At 27.7% G+C, this 21367-nt stretch overlaps 1 protein-coding gene across 1 annotated transcript in view; it reads right to left on the bottom strand.

Moving 5' to 3' along the window:
* Positions 1 to 16086, bottom strand: part of LOC134835062 (uncharacterized) — a 100399-nt gene extending 84313 nt beyond the window's left edge. The window contains exons 1-2 of the mRNA XM_063849913.1: positions 15974 to 16086; positions 8410 to 8590 (exon numbers count right to left, since the gene is read on the bottom strand). Of these exons, the coding sequence (XP_063705983.1) occupies positions 8410 to 8458 (49 nt within the window). The 5' untranslated portion in view covers positions 8459 to 8590; positions 15974 to 16086. The remainder of the gene's footprint in view (positions 1 to 8409; positions 8591 to 15973) is intronic.
* Between the last annotated feature and the right edge of the window lie 5281 nt (positions 16087 to 21367).

Genomic DNA, 21367 nt, shown 5'->3' with positions numbered 1-21367 from the left:
CATTCATTGACGACGATCCATCAAAACAATTTAAACTTTATTTATTTTTTTATCGTCATTTTTCTTCGTCTTTGTCTGTAGAAATAATTGGCGAATATTTTTAGCTACTTTTTTTTCGATAAATAAATATACAGAAAAAAATAAATTTGGTAGAAATAGAAGGGAGGGAAGTTCAACAATTTTTTAAAGAATTTATTTTATTTTATTTTTTTGAGGCGCATTAAACCCACAAGTGTGTATGAATCGTGCCTGGCAAAAGTTCAAAATTTTGTCATTTTTGCCAGTCAGTGAGTTTGAGTTAGACATGCCGAGCAAAAAAATGTGAAGTATAAGAAATTATTGGTCTATTATAAAGTTATTAACGTCGTCTACAAATTTAATTGAGGTTCTTTAACTTTGAGTTTTGTTTCAATTTTGAAAATTTTATAAAAAAAATTATTTATTTAAAAATTTTGGTTTAAATTTAATTTATTAAATAAATTTTATTTAATATGAGGTCCCATAACCTGTCAAATTTTTATTTTCTTTAATTTTATTATTTAATTAATTAAACTTCTCAAATTTTGAAAAAATTGTGGAAAATTTATTTATTTAAATTATTTTGGATAAAATATAAATTTATTTATTTATTTTTTTTTATAAACGGTCCCATAACCTGTCAATTTTTTTTTTGTTTTTCAAATTTTTATAAAATTTCTTGAAAATTTAAAAAAAATTTATTTAATTAATTTTGTAGAAATTCAAATAAAAATCTTATCAGGTTATGGAACCTCAAAACGATGAAATCTCAATTTCATTTTTAATGAGGTCTCATAACCTGTTGAGATTTTTTTTCGATTTTTCAACAAATTACAGTTTAGTCATTATAAAATAATTCGACTAACTAAAATTCGACGAAAATTCGTAAAAAAAATAACTTAACAGGCTATGGAATCTCAAAAAAATAATATTGAAATGTGAACTGTTCAATGAGGTCCCATAACCTTTGAGATTTATTTCAGAATTTTCATCGAGCTTTAATTCAGCTATTTAAAAAAATCTTTTTAGACAGAAATTCGACGAAATTTCGCAAAAAAAAAATTCAAGAGGTTATGGGACCTCAAAACAATCAAATCCCAGTTCACATTTCAATGAGGTCCCATAACCTGTTGATATTTTTTTTTGCGAAATGTCGTCAAATTTACGTTCATTAATTTTGAAATAAAATTTTGAATGAACTTCGACGAAAAATCATTTTAAAAAATTTAACAGGTTATGGGACCTTCAAATTATCAAAATTCCTAGTTCACTGAGGTTCCATAACCTGTTAAGATTTTTTTTCGATTTTTCGTCGAATGTTAGTTCAGTAATTTTGAAATAAAATTTTGTCTGAAATTCGTCGAAAATTCGTAAAAAATTAACTCAACAGGTTATGGGCCCAAAACTTAAATAACCTGTCAGACTGGAAAAAAAATTAATTCCAAAGAAAAGTATTTAACCTGTCAGTGCTTAAGGCTATTCACAGGTCAACGTTCTACGCTGCCAATGTCAACCTCATGTCATTCATATTGGAAAAAATCCAACAATTCCCCCTGAAAACCACTTTTCTGCGGTAACGGGTTAATTTTTTTCTGTCAGTCACTGTTCAACCCATTTCAAGTCCAATTTTTTTGCTTTGTTCGAGAAAGAAATTAACAAAAATTGATAATTAGTTCCGTTATTTGTCAAAAAACAGCGACAAGGGTTCACATTTTTCTCCCTCTACCTCTATTTATCATGCGTTTGCCTACCTAACTTTTGCTTTGCTTGTTCGACTTGCTACAAAAAAAAACGAGAAGGCAAAAAAAGATAACGAGAAAAATTTTCGAGTGTTAAATAACTTTGTTTATCATCCTCCTCTCGTTGGCATCTCGTCTCTTACGTGTGTTCGATATTTGGTTTGCAAATTGCCGACACAAGATTTGTTCACTTTGTCGTCGTCTATTGAATGGAGTGTGACACTCGAACATTCGAAATAGAAGCAAAAAAAAAGTAAACGAGAGATTATGTGTTTTTTTTTTCGCAAGAGTCAGCAACTCTCCTCACACGTAGAACACCGCAGCCATCCGAAAATTGAATCAGAAGCAAACATGAATGAATGAGAAAAGTTTATCGTATCATTTCTTGCTTGGTTTACTCGTCGTGTCGTCATCGTCATTCACGTCGGTATTTATTAGAATTTGAGTCGGAAAAAATTAATCCTTCAGTATTATTATTATTAACTTTTTTCTCTCTCTCTCTCTCTCGTTCTTTAGATTCTATGGGCTCGACAACCACAAGGACTGGCATTTATATTTCCATTTAAATGGGAAAAACACACACGCAATCCAACAAAACGTCCAACCAACACAAAAAACTGGGTTATTGCAGTGAAATTGAATGAATGAACAAAAAATCGAAAGAAAAATGAGAAAAGTGGAAGAAAGAAGGAAAAAAAACTAATACTTAAATTATCGTTTAAATCCTTCTATCATGTTATCTGTGTGTTTAGTTGAGTTTTGTGGAGTTTGTTAAAGCGCTTTTACTTATCGAATCACACGCATGCAAAACAAATTCCATTAAAAGAAAACACAACGAAAAAAAACAAGGAATAGAAAAAAAACGTAAACGAGGAAAATGTCAAATCGAAAAATAAAACTTTTCTCATTTGTGAGCTGTGTTCATTGGGATGAATAACTAATGCCGTATGACTCCATGGACGAAGGAGAGATAGAAAAATGGCCAGCGAGGAAATAGAAGACATGTGCAGCTTTAATTTTAACGAGTCTCGTGGAGTATTGGAGACGCTTTCTGAACACTTCAAAGGTACGTAAAAAATATTTTTTTAGATAATTTTTAAATTTTTGAAGCAAATATTTGCATTGAATAATTTAAAAAAAAATTTAAAAATAAATTAAAAAATGTTTTTCAAATAAAGTCAAAAGCAGATTAGGAAAAAAAAATTAATTTAATTAATTATTTTGAGTTAATATATTTTTTTTTTTTAAAATTATTAAATTATTAAATTAATTATTATAAATTATTAAAATTATTTTACAAAAAAGAAAAATTTTAACTTAATTTCAAAAATTTTTTTTTAATCTAATTTAAAAAAAATAAATTAAAAAAATTATTTAGCTTTTTATGAAAAAAAAAATTCTTAAATTATTATTTAAACTATTCTTATTATTTTATTTCTTAAATTTTCTTATCTTAAAATTTCTAAAAGATCCCTAAATTATTTTTGATAAGAATATTGTTCTTCTTGTAACTTCATCAAAAAAAAATAATTTAAAATATAAAAATTTTATTTTATTTAAAATTTTATTTTATTTTAAACTTAATTTTTTTTTTTTTTTTTTGATAAAAAATGTCAACTTAATTATTTACATTAAATTTTAAAACATTTATTTTAAAAAAATTATTATAAAAAAAATTATTAATTTTTAACAAAAAAAAATGTCACTAAATCAAGAACTAATTTTTGAATCTAAGTTAGAATTTGAAACTAATTAATTTCTGTTTACTAAAGTCATTTTTTTTATTTTCACTAAATTTGATTCAAAAATTATTTGTTGATCTTTTAATTTTTTTTTGGTTAAAATTAATAATTTTTTTATAATAATATTTTTAAAAATAAATATTTTAAAATTTTATTTAAAAGATTAAGTTTATATTTTTGACTTTAAGCTACTTTAAATAAATTTTGAGTATTTTTGAATTAAATTTTGTTTTTTTTTTTAATTTTTTTAAAGTTATAAAAAGGTTAATATTCTTATAAAAAAAATTAAAGATCTATTTATTCAGATTTATTTTTACATAAAGAGCAAAATAATTTTTTTCTAGCTTTCATTAAGCAAATTCTTAATTTAAATTACCAAAGAAAATATTTTCGAAGTTTAAAGAATTGCCCAAAAATTAAAACAGCTTAAAGCTTTTTTTCTTTTAAAATTTCACAAAGCTTTATTTTTCGACTATTTCCATCAAATAAAAAGAACAAATCATTAAACAGTTTAACTCAATTTCCACTCTTCAACTCCAGAACATGTCTGAAGAGTAAATCTCCTTCAAAAAATGTCTTAAAAACAATTTACTCGAAACACAAGTGCTAAAAAACTCTTTTCTTTCAAGTACCATCAAAAATTTAACATCACATCACACTTTTGAAACCCTCAAATAATCTCGCACACCTGCTTAAACAACAATCTACAACAATCATCGCATTAAAGAAATTGTTCAGAAGAGAGCGGAAAAACTGTCGTTTACTCGAACTAACATCGTGGCAAAAGGTAACCAAAAGTGGGATCTATTTCAATAAATAATGTTAGACCCTTTTTGTTTGCCGTCGCAATCCCTGCGGTATATGAACTCAGTCCGACTCGAAAAGACAAAAAGGATCAAACTTTTTCCCTCTATCGATCGAATTTAATCAAAGGACACGTTCGCAAATGATGACCTGCAACAAGGCAAACTGGTTGGAAAAAAAATTTACTTCCTGTCATCAGACATCGATGTCGTCTGCTGTTATGACAGAAAGTAAAGAAGACGGAAAAAAAAGTGAGGAATCAATATATTTTTGTGTATCGTACCGCACAGAGAAGAGCCATCATCACGGATACCTTTTTTATTCAATTCTGTCGTCGTCATCGTCAGATAGCAGCGTTTATTGAATCTGATATGAAAATATTCTTCCTTTTCATTGTTGTAGCGTTCTGTTGTTTGTTCATCATCAGGGAATGTGTCACTGGCATGCTGCTCATAACATGGGGACAGTCTTTTGTTGGTGCTATAAGTCCATTGTAATCAAAGATTTTTTCGACGAAGAAATTGTGGAAGGCAGAGAGGTTCAATTCGTGGATGAATTTTTTATAAGAGAAGTATCCTTGAAATTTTTCTCAACTTTTTTTTTTAATTTTTTTTTCTTTTTCAGGATTTTCATTAAAAGTTGTTAACATTGATTGAGCAATCTGTTTTGAAACTTTTGAACTCTCAGCACGTAAAAATCCTTAAATTCTAAAATTTTCGTTCAAAGCAAATTCATTCAATCCGACAATCCAAAAGTAAAGACAAAATCTGAACGAAGAAGACCAAAACCTTGACTTCAAGGATCAATGCTGAGTTCGTCATGAAAAAAGTAGCCAAGAAATCATACTTCATAGGCAGGATGAAGAAGAAACTTGATAAAGACACCAAGCTGCTACTTTACAAGATCTTGTTGCAACCACACATTGACTACTGCAGTAGCATCCTATTCCTGGCAAGTGACGAGACAATGAAAAAGCTGCAAATTCTCTGCAACCGTGCATTGCGCGCTATTCTCTTGAGGGACAACAGATCCAACGTTGAATCAATGCTGCGGGATACGAATCTGCTGGATGCGAAACAGCGAATGTACTTCAATACACTCTTACTGATTCACAAAGCAAAAATTAGTCTTCTCCCGACCTATACTACCGATCGCCTCTCAATTTTTAGCGAACCCCAACCGTACAACTTGCGCAGGAGTCAGTTGCTCAGTCTGCCACAATATCGAACTACAAATAGCCAGAACTCGTTTTTTCATAAGGGAGCGAATGAGTTCAACAAGATGAGTGCTGCGATTTACTCAAATCTGAGTAAAATCATCTCCTGGTTGAACATCTCTCCTACTTTCGACACATGTCCTCGACAAAACCAAAAAATCACGTAAGAAATCCTCTTAGTATCGCTTTTCTGCACATCAACAATGCCAGGTACCATATTGACATGCTATATTTTCGTCGTCATCACCATCATCAGCATGATCGTAGACGACCAAAGAAAAATATAATAAATGACTAATAAATATGCGACATGGTCAAATAATCCCCAAACTAGAATAAAAACAGAAAACTCGCTTCAGGAGGAGGAGGAAAAACAGCAGAAAGACCATTTCTGCCCGAATTACCCACTTTTTGTCATAAAACACTTTAAGCCACAGCTGTTGGTTTTTTTTTCTTCATTTCATCTTGATATTTGGGCGAAACTTTTCCACTAAAAAAAATTAAATTGGTAAATCAATACTTTTTGTCAATCAGCGGAACGACCTTGGACAAGTAAACTTCTTCTTCTTCTTCTTCGAAAGAGATTAAATTAAAGGAAACGGAGAAAAATAAATAATGACAATAGTAATTGACGGGAGTCTCATTGAATTTCAAAAGCTTTGAGCCGGACGTCATTCTGTGACAGAACAATTGAACAAAAAAAAAAATGCGGAAGAAAAACGAAAGGAAATAAAGTAGGAAAGAAAAATAATGAATAATATTTTTGTTTGACCATTTTTTCGGGTGTCTTGCTTCGCTTTGTTGTTAACGAAGCAGCACCCAACAACGAATACATACAAAGGGAAAACACGGGAAATTTCATTTCCCACAATGTCGTTCACGTTGTTTGTTTGTGTTCATTGATTGGAACATGCGGTTTCATTCTTTCATCTAGCCTATAGCTCTCGAGCTTGCTTGACTAATTTCGCATGGCATAAAGACAAACGTCGAGAAACGACATCGAACGCCCCATTACTCGACAATAAATAAGAAAACAAATCATAAATTTGTGTTCGTTCCCTTTCACACAGCAAATTTCTCAAGTTACCTCGAGTTATTTGAAAGTTTTTGTTTGAATAAATTTCGCTCTTTTGCCGAAAATATAAATTTTTTGGTAGGCAACAACAACGTAGTAATAGATGGCTCGTTACTAAATACTTGTCGTCGTCGTTCGTTCTTTGTTTGCTTTATTTCCTTAGTTTGTCAATTTCGTTTCGTTGCGTCCGTAATTTATCCGGATGTAATTTTTCGTTGCCTTTTAAATAATTCGCTGCTTTTAAAGGTATTTTATTTTGTGCATTGAATCGGAAAATAAACCGGAATTTTCGGGTTGTCTGTTGAATTTTCATTTACTTTTTTTTACGAACAAAAAAAACTCCAGTTGTGAATGAGTAAAGTCATTAAGGTAATTATAAACTCCACACATGAAAAAAAGTTCATTCAAGGACTCTTCATATCCTTTTGAGTTGATAGTCAGAGTCAAAAAAACATGTGCATGAAGAATTAATTCTCTCTTCTACATAACATCACTTTTAGCATTTTTCAACTCTTTGATGCTTTTTGCATCGTAACGAGACGAAATAAATAAAAACATGATGTAAGTAAACCACTTTAAAAAGTATGCCTTTTTTTGTACTTTTGACTGGCTGGTTTAATTCCCTTTTGGATTACATTGCATAACATGTGGGGATATATGTTCTAGCTGGAGGATGTATTTTTTGAAAGGAACGAAGGAAATATGTCAAAAGGAAAGAAATTGATGGGATGAGAGCGCAAATTGATATTTTTCTGGTAAATTAACTATTTTTAGGGAAAATTTAAGAAATTACTTTTAATAATCAATTCGTTTATGAAAAACTAGGGTTACCCGTACGTTTCGTTCTACCTACTGAGCAAATTTCGCAAAGCTAAAATATACTCCTGAAACTATGCAAACAATTTTACTTTCAAAAATAGCTTAAAAATTAGTTATAATTAGCTTAAAATTAGTTTTTTTTTTCTAAATGAGAACTCAAGGTCACTCAAAGGTCAAAAATAGAATTTTTCAGTTTTTGAGCTTTTAAATGTTCTAAAACTCTAAAATCGCATATTTCATCATCATTTCTACTAAGAATGCCTTAGAAAATTTTCTTATATTTACTACAAGTACTCTCAAACCTCGACATATAAAGAAAACGGTAGATTATCATAAAACCAGCTCTTACTTTAAAATTATTCTGAAAAAGAATTGCACTTTTTTTCCTCTTGCCTTGTTCCATTATACCAACGAACAAAAAAAACTCCTAAGGAACATAACGACTCGAAACGACTAAAGAAAGAAGGTAAACGTTACAAAGTCTGTCTTTATCTAAGCTTTAATGAATCTTTTATTTATGGATGTTTACATAAGAAATTTTACAGGCAAGCAATTTATGTAACTTTAACAAGTTTTCTTGTTCATCGTACCGCACGACGGCATTTAACAAGCAAATGTCTATTTTTGCTCCGTTTTTCGTTTTTCGACAAAACGACATGAAAATTGATGAGCAGAATTTGTGAAGAAAATTTCAAAAAATAAAGTCATTCGAAAGAAAGTTTTGTGAAAGAAATCACACATGCTACGTCTCCGCCCCCCCCTAATAAATTAGTTTTGCCAAAAATTCTTTAGGTTTTGGTTAACCACTTCCTTGAAATGTGTCATAAATGCACAAAAACTTTGCTTATGCTTTTAATTCAATTATCAAATGTTTAAAATTTCCATTTGATATTAAGCAAAAGTTTTCTCTGCATTTGTCTAGACAAACTTTTCAAAACCGAGCCATTCACTCAACTTTTTGCATCTTTAAGACTTGATTTATGACCGAATCCTTACCTTGATACAGGCAGCTGCACAGCAAAAATGTGATGTATCGAAGCCACATTTTCAAAGTACTTTAATCCTGTTTTGCGTAATTCCTTGATATTTTCATAGGCGACACATTTTTTTTAAAGATTTATTTTTGCACTTTTATTGATTTTTGATCAGTATCAACACCAACATTGAGGTTGAATATCTGAAAGAAAAGAAGAAGAGAAAAAAGAGATAAATGGATTGGCATTAGTTAAATCAAATCCACACACAGACAAGAAAAAAGGGGGAAATATTTTTGGGCATTTTATAACGTTTTAACTGTGTTGTCTAACATTTGTTCGGCAAGATGTAGAAGAAGAAGCAAAAAAGCATGAAACGACGGAGAAATAAAAGGTATGATTATGACATAACTCCCAACGGAATACCTTAAAATTCCTTTTTTATTACTACATTTTTTCGTTTTGTTCGTCTTTGATTTTCTGTCGGTTGGAACATTGTAGGTTCGACCTGTTTTTTTACGTCGATATTAGGCAGAAGTGTAAAATGAAGTATTTTTAATGAAAGGGCAATTTTTAAATTTACACAATTACTTAGATTTGCTAATGTTTTGAGGAGATGGGCAGTAAATGGGTTGAGGAAGGGCAAAAATCTTTAATAAACATGAAAATCCTAAAAATTCCTTTTTAAATGATGAATTTTTTTAAAGGTGGGCAAAAAATGGGCAAATGTATTCCAAAGTAACCCTTTTACTGCCCATTTAAATGAAATGTGATTTTGAAGGTATTTTTTTCAGTTTTTTTTAAAAGATCGTTTTTGGACAATGAATTTTCTCGAAATCTATTAAATAGTTGGAATTGCCCTTTAACTGCCCTTTGTGATCAATTTATTTCACAAGACTTAAAATTCTGAATTTTTTTTTTATAAAATTCCAACTTTTTGGTAGGATGAACCTTAAAAGGGCAACCTTAGCCCATTTATTGCCCATCTCCTCAAAATTTGATTCTAAATAAGAACTTGTGAGTCTTTTGGTATCAATGAATATATTTGCCCATTTGCAGCACATTTTTTTTAAAGTTAGAGCTTCAAAGTGATTTTATGGGCATATGGGCAATAGTTGGGTAACAAAAGGGCAATAAATCTTTATATGGGTCGAAACCAAATGATTCCTTAAAACTTTGTGCAAAATATATTTCCTTAAATCAAAATAACTCTTGATGAAATCATCCAAGTAAAAATTGCCCTTCTTTTGCCCTAATTTTACCCCACACCTGACATACATATGATGATGAAGAAAAAACGAGGAAATAAAAACGTTCCGAGATAAAAAAAAAACATACAGCCACATATTCATTCAATGGCAGGCAACAGAGGTAATCCAAACACGTCCAGTTTTAGTCTTTTATTTACCTTTTGCTGCAATCACAGACAACCATTCAAGCCATAAATTTATAATGCGATTTCAAATGTTTTCCTTATGGAAAGAGTGAATGTAGTCAGTCGTTAAAGTCAAAACATTTACCCCATCCATGATTATTATTTTTTTTCTCTCACACTCTTCTTCTTGCAATTTGCAACGATGACGAGGTCAGATTTGCTAATTTTTTTCGTCATCAGAGACCAGGAAATGAACAAAAATAAATATCCAAACAACAAAAAAAAAACTGTCACATGAAAAGCGATATGTCTCTCATTAATTTGTTGTTCACTTTTGTTGCATGACGACAACCTCCTCCACACGCCGAATGTCATTCTCATTCATCATTCAGCGGCAAAAGCGAACGTGTCACAATCATTCACAATTTTTTTTTCCGTTTCTTTCGTTTCAGTGAGTTGTCGCAATAATCATTGGAACGAAGGAAAAACTAAAAAAAAATAGGTTTGTGGCTTTTGCTGACTATTCCGATAGTTGTTCAAGCGCTATGAGGCAACGTCATGTTTGCCATCATAAAAGTGTTGAAAAAATATTTGCATTTGTTATGATGTCAACAGTCATAAAAATTTTACTCGTGTGTTTGGGAGTGTTTGGACAAGTAAGGAAAAAAAAAGCATTTCAAAATGAGTGAAAAACGTTCGTTAAACAAAGTTCGTGATCAAAAGGATTTTTCGTAGATTTGCCTTGGTAACAGGTTATGAGAATTTTACTTGAAGTTTCTATTAATTAAAATTCGATCCAGCTCAACAAATGTAGTTGAAATTGAAAAAATAGGACATTTGCTATGAAAACTACTTCACAAAAGGTAAAAATTTTCTTTTTTTTTTGTTTACAGGTTATGGAACCTTGTTGACTTTAAAATAAATAACCTTTAAAACTAAATTGTAAAAATTTTGTTAAAATTAAGTTTTGTTTTGAAAAGAAACTCAATTTTATAACTTGGAAGCCTTAACTTTAAAATTTGTGCTAACAGGTTATGGGATTTTTCAATTCATATTGAATTTAAAGACCTTTTAAACTTGATTTTTGTTTAAATAGAAGTTTTTGAGGAACTGAAAGGAAGAGATGATTTCCTATAATATAAAAAAAATCAGTTGACCTTGAATGACCTTGACTCTAAAACCTTATATACATTTCAACAGGTTATGGGACTTTGTCTAAATTCGAATTTTTTTTTCGATCATTTAAACTGTTCAACTTTATTTGATGACTTCGTTGAAAATTCCTCAATTTTTTAAAGCATATCGAAATAATTTAAATCATCCAAAATTTAAAGTTATTAAGAATAAAAATTCTGTTCGTTTGAAAACGATCTACTTCAAGGATCTCATTAGGCAAAAAGCGTTAAAAATCTGCATTTCATCTCTCATTAGTCCATAAAATCCTATCAAAAGCACTTAATATCGCAAAACCAGTTCCCCTAATGAGCACTTTTCCTCGAACAATCACGATATACAAAGCATTTCCTCTCCTATTTATCTTCCATTCATTTATCGCAAAAACACAAAACTCCTTATAAACTATTTAAACACGATATTTTAAAGAGTATTTACCGCTAGAGAACATCTCATTTCACTCACAAACTGTATTTGCCGGTGCATTAATTGATAGATAGACATACGACGCGTCGGAACGATGCAGAGAAACTTTTAATGCAATTTAGAAAGAAAAACTACAAGACCTAGTTAAACAAAAGAAGAAAAAGAGCAAATAAAACATACGGGAAATTTGAGCGAAAAAAGAAGAATGAAGACAGAAAATACCGCACATAAACAAGATTGTTCTACAAGTTTTTTTTTCTCTCTGTGTTTCGCATGAATTCCCTCCATCTTCTATTCAGCCTTAACTCTTATCGATTCTGAGAATGTAAAAAAATAACAAGGTTGTGCCGGATGGCGTCGTGATACTCCTGATTGAAAAGTAAAACAAAGAAGAAGAGTAAAACTTCTTAATTGCTCGCACACACACAACCTGTCGAGATTGCAAGGATGCAACAATGCAGCGAGCGATAAGTAGGACAAATCCCGAACATGACGGAACATAAATGGATTAGTTTCGAAGGTTTCTCCCGTAAAAAAGGGAATGTTGTTAAATAACGAGAGAGGAAAGTAAGAAGGTGTAAGTACATATATTGTCATGGCAATAGCAATTCGTTTATTTTCAGAGGCAGATAACAAATAATGGATTCAAAGGAACTTTTGCTTTTTGGTACAAAAGTGAGTTTATACAAAAATGTTCTCTTAAAAAGTTTTAAAGAAGAATTATTTTTCCAGCAAAGAAGACTGTCAAAGGTGCCTTGAAAGTGAATTAACTAATGGAAGCTTTAGAAAAATCCGAGGAAAAAAATTACAAAGGTAAGTTTATGACGCAAATGAAGAAAATGCTGGATAAAGAAACGAAATTATTTTTGTACATGAGTCTCTTATATCGACTACTGTAGTACAATACTGATGCTAATGAATGACGAAGATCTAAGAGCAATTCAAAGAAAGCCGTTCACCTTTGGGACAGATATGTGAATGTTTGAGACAATGTTGAATGACTTGAGGTTACTAAACGTGAAGCAGAGAGTTTACTTTAACGTTTAAAAGTTTATTGGGAAAACAAAACATGATTTTTCTTAGAACCAAGTAGCTAATAGAAATGTCTACAGCTCGAGGAATGGAAGTTTTTGGAATTCAAATACGAAATTACTTAAGGTCATCGAACTTTCTAATGAAGGATGTATGCAAAGGAGTAATTGCCTCTGCTGAGCCTCAGTCGCCCAAGCTTTAGAAGTAACAAACACGTTATATAAGCATCCCTTGCGGGATTCGAACCCGCGACCTTTGGATTAGAAATTTATTATTTTTTATATGAACACAAGTTTAATGAGTTGAAGGTCATCAGAAGGTCAAAAGATGACTTTAATTTAGAAAAGCAAATCAAAATCAAATTTCAAACTGCTTTTTCAGCTGTAAAGATGCTCGAAGTACATTTTGTGTTTGAAACTCTATTTAGACCTTCGATAAAACCTTTCATCAAACATCAGAAGAAAACCTTGACCTACAAAGTTTGTTCAAGATAAGGCTCGAATTTTTACATGAGATGAATTTCAAAGTGTTCTAACCTAGAAGCTACTTCAACTGAAAGACTTAAACAATGATTATGAGAAAGAGCTTTCAAATCAGAGTTTGTAAAGAAAAATTTCTGGTTTATGTTCTAAAATATAGGCAGCAAGACAACCAAGACTTAACGATTCTTCCAATAGAAATTATTTCGTCCTCTTATTCACCGAATCAACTCATCTGATCCAAAAATCATCAACATCATCACCAACTTTGACATCATCTTTAATCACGAAAGCCTGAATTAGCAACCATAGACTGAGAAAACTTTCCTTCTGAATTATCCTTGACTGATTTTCAAAACTCAAAAGAGACCTAAACCTCTTTTACTGATACTTTATTATTCTCAATTCAAGTCTTTTTAAACTGAAACAATTCTTTCCCCGAATTCTCATATCCTTAAAACTGTTTTAATCCCCTCAAAAAGCGACAGCATTAAAATCATAATACAGCGTCATCACCCACTTACCGACACCTGACTCTCAAAAATTATCATCATCATCCCTTCATCTTCTCTACCTTTTTCTAACTTGCTAGATACTTTTCTAAAAACAAGCATAGTTCTTCGCTTCTTCCTTTTTTAATATTACATAATGCCTTTTTAAGGTTTATTTACATCGTTCTTCTTGTTTTTCTTCTTCTTCCTATCATGAGAAGACTTTCACCGATGATGAAGAAAATATTTACATGCGACATCCCCTCATATCAAAAAGAAGAAAGAAAAGAATACGAAGAAACAACGAACGACAAAAATGTGATACAAATAAGCGCTTCTAAATTGCCTTGATGACAAAAGGTGCTTTTTCATATTTTTCTTTGTATCATTGTTTCATCATGTTGTTTTTTTCTCTTCATTCTTACAACACCATCGCATCGCTTAAAGCTCTTTTTTGCATAAAACCGGGCACACAGAGGAGTATTTTTAATAAAATAACGTGATAGTGTCATAGACATTCGCTCAATTGTACAAAATGTGGAAAAAAAATGTAGATGACATGTGTGTCGTGTCGTTCCTTTTTAAAGGTCACACACACACTTTTCTTCGTTATCATAATATTTTTATTATTATGCTATAACACACACGACTTTTTTTATATTTAGTTCAAACATAATAAAAAAGAAAATAGTACACACTAATATAAATTAAGCAAATTTTATTATGTTGTTATTGTTCTGTATGTGACCCCGCCAACCGTCGACCATTCGACATTAGTATGCAAAAACGGAAGAGAACACAAAAAAATTGCTTGGACGAAAGTCCGGGACACTTTTATAGCGCACTAACTTTATTAAATCACGAAATACATTAATTTAGCGTTCAACTCCCCCGCCTCCCTCCCCCCAAACACACACACTTTGTAATGCGATATTTTTGTGTTTGTGTGTGTGTTTTTTTAATGAAAATCCATATATTGAGCGGCGGCGAGTCGCTTTTAGTCAAATTAGAGTAAAAATGAAATGTCATTTAACGACCAGTTGCTTACTTTTATTAATATTTTGACCAGACGTCTCCTCCATGTGTTGATGGAATGGAAGAAATTAATGACTTGCGAATGGAGTTTAATGGAGAAACCTTGAAAAATGTTTTGATTATTTTTTTTTATTAATATTTGGACTGAATATTAAAGGTTTCAAATCACTTAGATTTATTCTTTAATGTGAACATTTTTTGAGCATTTATTTATTTAAAATCAATAAATTTTGAGTTTTAGTGAATATTTCGGTATTTTCTTAATGAAAAATTATTATTTTTCAATTCAATATCAAAATATTAAAATAAAATATTTTTTTTTATATTATAAAAAAAATAAAATAAATTAATTACATTAAATAAATATAATTTAAAATTAAAAACATAAAAAAAATTAATTAATTAAATTAATTTTTAATTAATTAAATTAAAATTTTAGAAAATTAATTTAAATTATTTTAAAGTTTATAAACTTTTTAAAATTAAATTAAATCTTAAAGAAAAGTTTTAATGAAAATCTTTAAAAATTTTTGAATTATTTTGTTAATAAAAAAAATTAAAAGAATCGCTATTAAGCTGAAATAATTATTTTTGTTCTTTTTTTTGAAAATTTTTAGAAGTTTAATAATTTTGTTAATTTTTTTATATAAAAATTTAATTATAAAAAAATATTTTTTAAATTTATATTTATTTTTAATAATTTCTACTATTTAATTACTTTTTTAAAAAAGTAAATTAAATTAAAATTATCTTAAATTAAAATCAAATTAATTATTTAAATTTAAAAAAAAATAATTTAAAATAAAAATTTTTTTTTTGATTTTTATACTTTTTCTCATAAAGCTTTAATTTATTTAGAAAAATTTCAAATTAATTTTAATAAAATTATTTATTTTTTTTTTTTTGATAATTTTTAAATTTATTTATTTTTTTATTATCAAAAATATTTTTAAAATAAAAAAAAATTAAGATTTTTTTTCACATCTCAAAATCAATTTCCTTTCAATTCCATTGTCTCTAAAAAAAATAATTTTTAATGGGCACCGAAATTGACACAAAAAAATAAAACTACAAAACACACAAGAAACTGTCAATGAGATAAATGTTTCAAGTGCCATTTTATTCGATACGTAGCTTGTCACATACCCGGATAATCAGACATAAATTCAATTTATTTCAAGAGAAATTTTCTTCATTTCTCCTTTTTTCTATCTTTCCTCAAAACCTCCTCTCGAATTGTTGCTACACATTCACACAGAGTTTATTATTATATTATTATTAAATATCATACGAGGAGAAACGCGACATCTTCGGAGAGAAAAAAAAATCCTTGGATGAGAAGACAGTTCGATGTTCGTAGTCGACGGGATAAAGCGGCAATACATATTGCAATAATGGTGTATTAGTATTTGGAATTGATATCATTATTATTTTTATTATTTGTCTGTGTATGTCACTTTTTGCCTTTTTCTTGTTGTCTTTATTTATTTTTTGTTTGTATTTTATTTTTTTTTTTCGTTGTTCGGGAAAAATAATAATAATTTTACGACATTAATAATTTATCATCGATATTACCTTATTATACGAAGGAATTAATGAACTGAATTCTCTTCTTCTTCCTTTCTTGATTTTTTTTTTATTTTATTTATTTTTTTCCTCTTATTAATTTTAATGAGATTCAGTTTAATTGGACCGTGAGTGTGTGTGGTTTTTATTTATTTTAATAATTATTTATTTTTTTTTATTTATTTTTTTTTTTAATTTGACTCCGAAAAATTGACCGAGCAGATTTTTATCTCCTTTTATTTTTATTTATTTATTTTTTTTCAGTATCACGAGACAAAATCGCTTTCATCGACCGTTTCGCACGATATTAATGATACAACTGAAGAGTTTAAGGTAAAACCTTGATCGGTACGTGTGAAAAGCAAGAAACATGTGAGCAGTGGAAATTCCATGATGAGTTACTCTCGGGTCTCTCGTGAGTGAATTGTGGTGAATTTCTCTTAATTTTTTATTTATTTATTTTTTTTTTCAAGATAAATTAATTAAAATATTTATAAATATAATAATTAATTTATTTTTAAATGTATTTTTTTAATTAATCATTCAAAGTATTAATTAAATAAAATAATTTTTAAAATTAAATAAAAATAAAAAATAAATTTATTTTTGTTCAAATAATTAAATAAAAAATTAATAAATTTTTAAAAATTAAAATTGAATTAATTATTTTTTTTAATTCAATTAAAAAAATATTTTTTAAGATTTTATTAGTTTTTTTTTATTTAATTAATTAATTATTATTTATTAACTAATTTTTCAATTTTTTTATTATTTTTTTTTTAATCGTTTAATTTATTTATTTAAATTTAATTTATTTTTTTTTATTAAAAAATTTAAAAATTTATTAAAAATTTTAATTAATAAAAAAAATAAAATAATTTTTAAAAAATAAATAAGCAAAAATTAAATAAATAAATTTATTTTCATTAAAATAATTAATTAATTAATGTTTATTTAATTTTTAAAAATTATTTTATTTAATTAAAAAAATAAACTCAATTAAAAAAAAATTAGCAATAATTTTTATGATTAAATAAAAATAATTTTTTGATTCAAATTATTTTTTATTTAATTAATTAATTTATTTTTTATTTATTTAATATTTTTAGATTTTTATACCATTTACGTACAACTCTCATATACAACAAAGGCACGTACAAACATTTAAAGAGAAAATTGAGAGCGAGTAACTCACAAAATTTCCAGCTCGTCATACACACACAGAAAATTTTTACTATTTTTTTCTTTTCCTTTTTATTTTCGTTCCCATTCTAAACATGTACAAAACTTTTTCAAATAAATATCATGAACGGCGAACAACATGAACAACGTTGCGTCACACACACACCGAGCCATTATACAATTTGCATATAATTTCATCGTTCCTTTCGCTCGCTGATTCCTTGTGTAGGTTATGAAACTCATGCAAGTTGTAAAATACAGAAAAAGGAAAAAAAAGTTACAGTAACCGATTTTTTCTTGTGCAAGTTTTCTATATTTTTTTTAACAAAGTAACGTTTAGAAGTTACGCATTTCTTCACACGACACACGACTTCGGCATACGTGTCATAAATATTATTATGTGTTGTTAGGCAATTACTGTGAGCTCGCTCGGACTAAAAACTTCGAAAGTGTTTGCAGAGCATTCGTGTCATATTTAGTAACAGAATGAAAAAAAAAGATGGAAATGAAACTGGGAGTAAAATGAAATGGATGTGGGAATAGATTGTTTGTTTACTTGGGGAGTTAAGTAAATATCTGTCGACTGGACTACACCGGATGGATGCAAATGTTGGGTAAATATGTCTGTAGGAATATTTTGATATGAGGAAAAGTGACTTATATGTTAGCTTATAGATGATAAAATTTCAGGTAAAAAGAAGTTAATTTTCTAGAAACTTTAATTTTTTATTTAAATTTTAATTTTTTGGAAGAAAAACACTTAACATAAAAATTAAGTTTTTAAAAATTCGTTTAATTTAATTTAAACTTATGACTTAAACTTAAGTTTACAACTTAAATTTAAGTCAACAAAAATCTTTTAAGCTAAAGAAAAAATTTCAAATAAGTAAAATATTTTTTTTATTTTAAAATAAATTTTAAAATCTTAAAAAAATACATTTTTTGAAATTGTTTTGAAAATTTTCCAAAAAACTTTGTAATTCAAGTCAAACTTAAATAAACTTAAGATTAAAGTCGAATAATTTAAACCTAACAAATTTTACAGACCTGTAAATACTTAACTTTTTTTAACGAACGATAGGATTGTAAGTCAGTTTATCTTTCATGAATCCTCGAAAATTTAACTGAAAACCTAAATTTTGAATCGTGAAAATTAACTGAGCTTTAAGTCCTTAAGTTCGTTAAAAAAACTAACTTGATTAGTAAGTCTCTTAAGGTTTTAGGAAACTAACGATACTCAGATATTTTAAATCGGTTTTTGGAATTTAAGCTATACTTTTATACTCAAAGTTTTGATGATTTTACTAAAATTGATTATTAGAACTGATTTTTTAGCATTTAGGTATAGCTTAAGTTCCAAAAAATCGATTTTAAATATATGAGTATATGGCTCTTAGAAAAAAATCTTAAATGATCTATTATATCTACGGATTTCTATACTTCGAACATATTGTACCCTTCTCATCTAGAACTTTAACTTCAGGAGGTTTGATGATGTCTCCAGAGGTTCATTTGATTTCTTGGTTAACTAAATGAACTTCATTGGACATCATAAAACTTTCTGAAATCAAAAACTTAAAATCTTCCTCCTTTATCAGCCCTAACCTAAAGTAGGATGATATGTACAGAATCTATACGTGTCTATAGATACAAAAATAAAGGCTTGTACTTGAAAATTCTCTTCTCATCCAATGACATAATGGAAGAACGAGAGTACTTGGAAGTTCAAACATTTATTTACGTGTCTATAGAACACGTAGATTCTGTACGTATCAACTTTATTTTATCCCCTTAACCTCATTTGGCTGAACTTTTGATGCTAAAGAAGCTCAATGATGCCTTTAATTTTTTTTAAGTTCTTAAAAGGCATCATCGAGCTTCTATAGCATTAAAAGTTGAGGGGGAGGGCGATACGTACAGAACATACGTGTTCTATAGAAACAGAAAAGGCGGGGGTTCTACATACTTACTAAATCTCTATTAGGTTCTCAGTTGGACTGAAATTTAAACTTTGTATGTAAAAAAGCCTCATACAAAGCTAAAGTAACTTCTTTTTCAACCCTGAAGACAATTTCATCAACCAAAAATAATTGAATCTCAATCCAAAAATTAATCAAAAAAATTCAAATTTTCCACAAATTTTCTCATTTGCATTCAAAGACACGTGCGTTTTGTCTCCATCTTCAGTCTCAGACACGCAAGTATTCCCAAACGTGTCGCTCGTTTCTTTTCCTTCCAAATGCACACACACACGCATAAGTGTAATATAAACATGTAATTTAGTTGTTTTGCATTATTTATTTCAATTTGAATATAATTGTGTAAGTAAACACCGAACGCGCCGCGCCACCAAACAAACCAAGTCTCTCCAAAAACCATTTTTACATGGTTATTTATTCATGATGTTTATTCCGAACTAACGAGTATGTCTATCTACGCGCCCTATACCGAACTTCATGTTTTATCAATCACTTTTCCATCACATTTATTTATTTTCGGTATTAAGATTATTCATACATGGCACATATATGCATTTATACAAATAAACCTCTTCCTTCCACAATTTTCCAAGTATTTTTTTTTCGACTGTGTGGAGGGTGCTTATGGAAGAGCAAACAAATATTGTAATGTATCAAAGTCGGTTTGTGTATTGTTTTAATATTAATCAAGATAATGTATCTAATGCATTTAGATTACGAGAAAATTTTTTCGTTCACGTGAGGAGATAGAAAGGAGGTGAATTAGACGATTCAAAGAAATTGAGAGAAAATAAATTGGAATCTCGTGTTAGAGAGAGGTCAAGATACTTACGTGGATGAGTTGAAGTTGTTGCAATTATTTGATGAATACTTTCTGATGATTGAATTTACCTCAAAAAACAAATTAACTTAAAATAAAAAAAAATAAAACCATTTAAAAAAATAAAATAATTTTAAAAAAATAAAATAATTAAAAAAAAAAAATAATTTAAAAAAAAATAAAAAAAAAATAAAAATAGTTAAAAATAATTTTAAAAATAAAAAAAATTAAACATAAATAAAAAAGTAAATTAAAAAAAAATTAATTTAAAAAAAAAAATAAAGGATAATTTTTCAAAAAAATAATAATAATAAAAAATAAAAAAAAAATTAAAAAATAATAAAAAATTAAAAAAATAATAAAAAATTAAAAAAATAATAAAAAATTAAAAAAATAATAAAAAAAATTAAAATAATTTAAAAAAAAAATTAATTAAAAAATATTAAAAAAAATTAAAATAATTTAAAAAAAATAAAATAATTTAATGAAAAAATAATTAAAAAAATTAAAATTTTAGAATAATAAAAAAATTAAAATAATAATAAAAAAAAAAAATAATTAATAAAAAAAATAATTTTAAAAAATTTAAAATGATAAAAAAATAATAAAAAAAATAAAATAATTTAATAAAAAAATAATTAAAAAAATTAAAATAATAAAAAATAAATAAAATAATTAAAATAATTAAAAAAAATAATTATTCAATTTATTTGGCTTAACATTTAGTTTCTTAACATATTAAATAATATACATGGTGACCTAGCTTTCGCTACTAAAACACTATTCTAAAATTCAAATTTTCGTATAAATCATGGCTAACAATTTATATGAAAGGGGAAAAAATATAAATAAAATAAAATAATTTAAAAAAATAAAATAATCAAAAAAAAAAAAAAATAAAATAATTAAAAAAAAAAAAAAAATAAAATAATTTAATAAAAAAAAATTAAAATAAATTGAAAAAAAAATTAACTTATCTTATGTTGAATTTTAATTTAAAAAACAATCATTAAGAAAAAGTAAAATTTTTACAAAAATGAGAACAAAAATGTATAAAATTAGATTTTTCTAGTTTTTATCAATTTAAATTATTTTTAATATGATTTTTTTTAATTTTCAATGCCCGAAAATTCAATTTTATTTTTTAAAAGTTCCTTTTAAATAAAATTTGTTTTGAAAAACGACATTAAAAAAAGTCAAAAACCTGTAAAATTCATCACAAAATTCGTTCAAACACTAGAATTCGACAAAATATTTGTTTAATTGCAAACTCTTACCTCGCAACATCTGCTCCCTCAAATTTTACAATATTCTCGCGCAAAATTTGCGTCATCACCAAACGTCAAAATCCAATAAATAATTTATTTAGTCAATCCCGTGCAGTAATTCAGGAATGTTTTCGGTGCAAATCACAACAAGACG

The sequence above is a fragment of the Culicoides brevitarsis genome, chromosome 3 (genome assembly GCF_036172545.1).
Source record: "Culicoides brevitarsis isolate CSIRO-B50_1 chromosome 3, AGI_CSIRO_Cbre_v1, whole genome shotgun sequence".
Classification (NCBI taxonomy): Eukaryota; Metazoa; Arthropoda; class Insecta; order Diptera; family Ceratopogonidae; genus Culicoides; species Culicoides brevitarsis.
The sequence above is the reverse complement of the archived record's forward strand: the minus strand, read 5'-3'. Positions and strand labels throughout refer to the sequence as shown.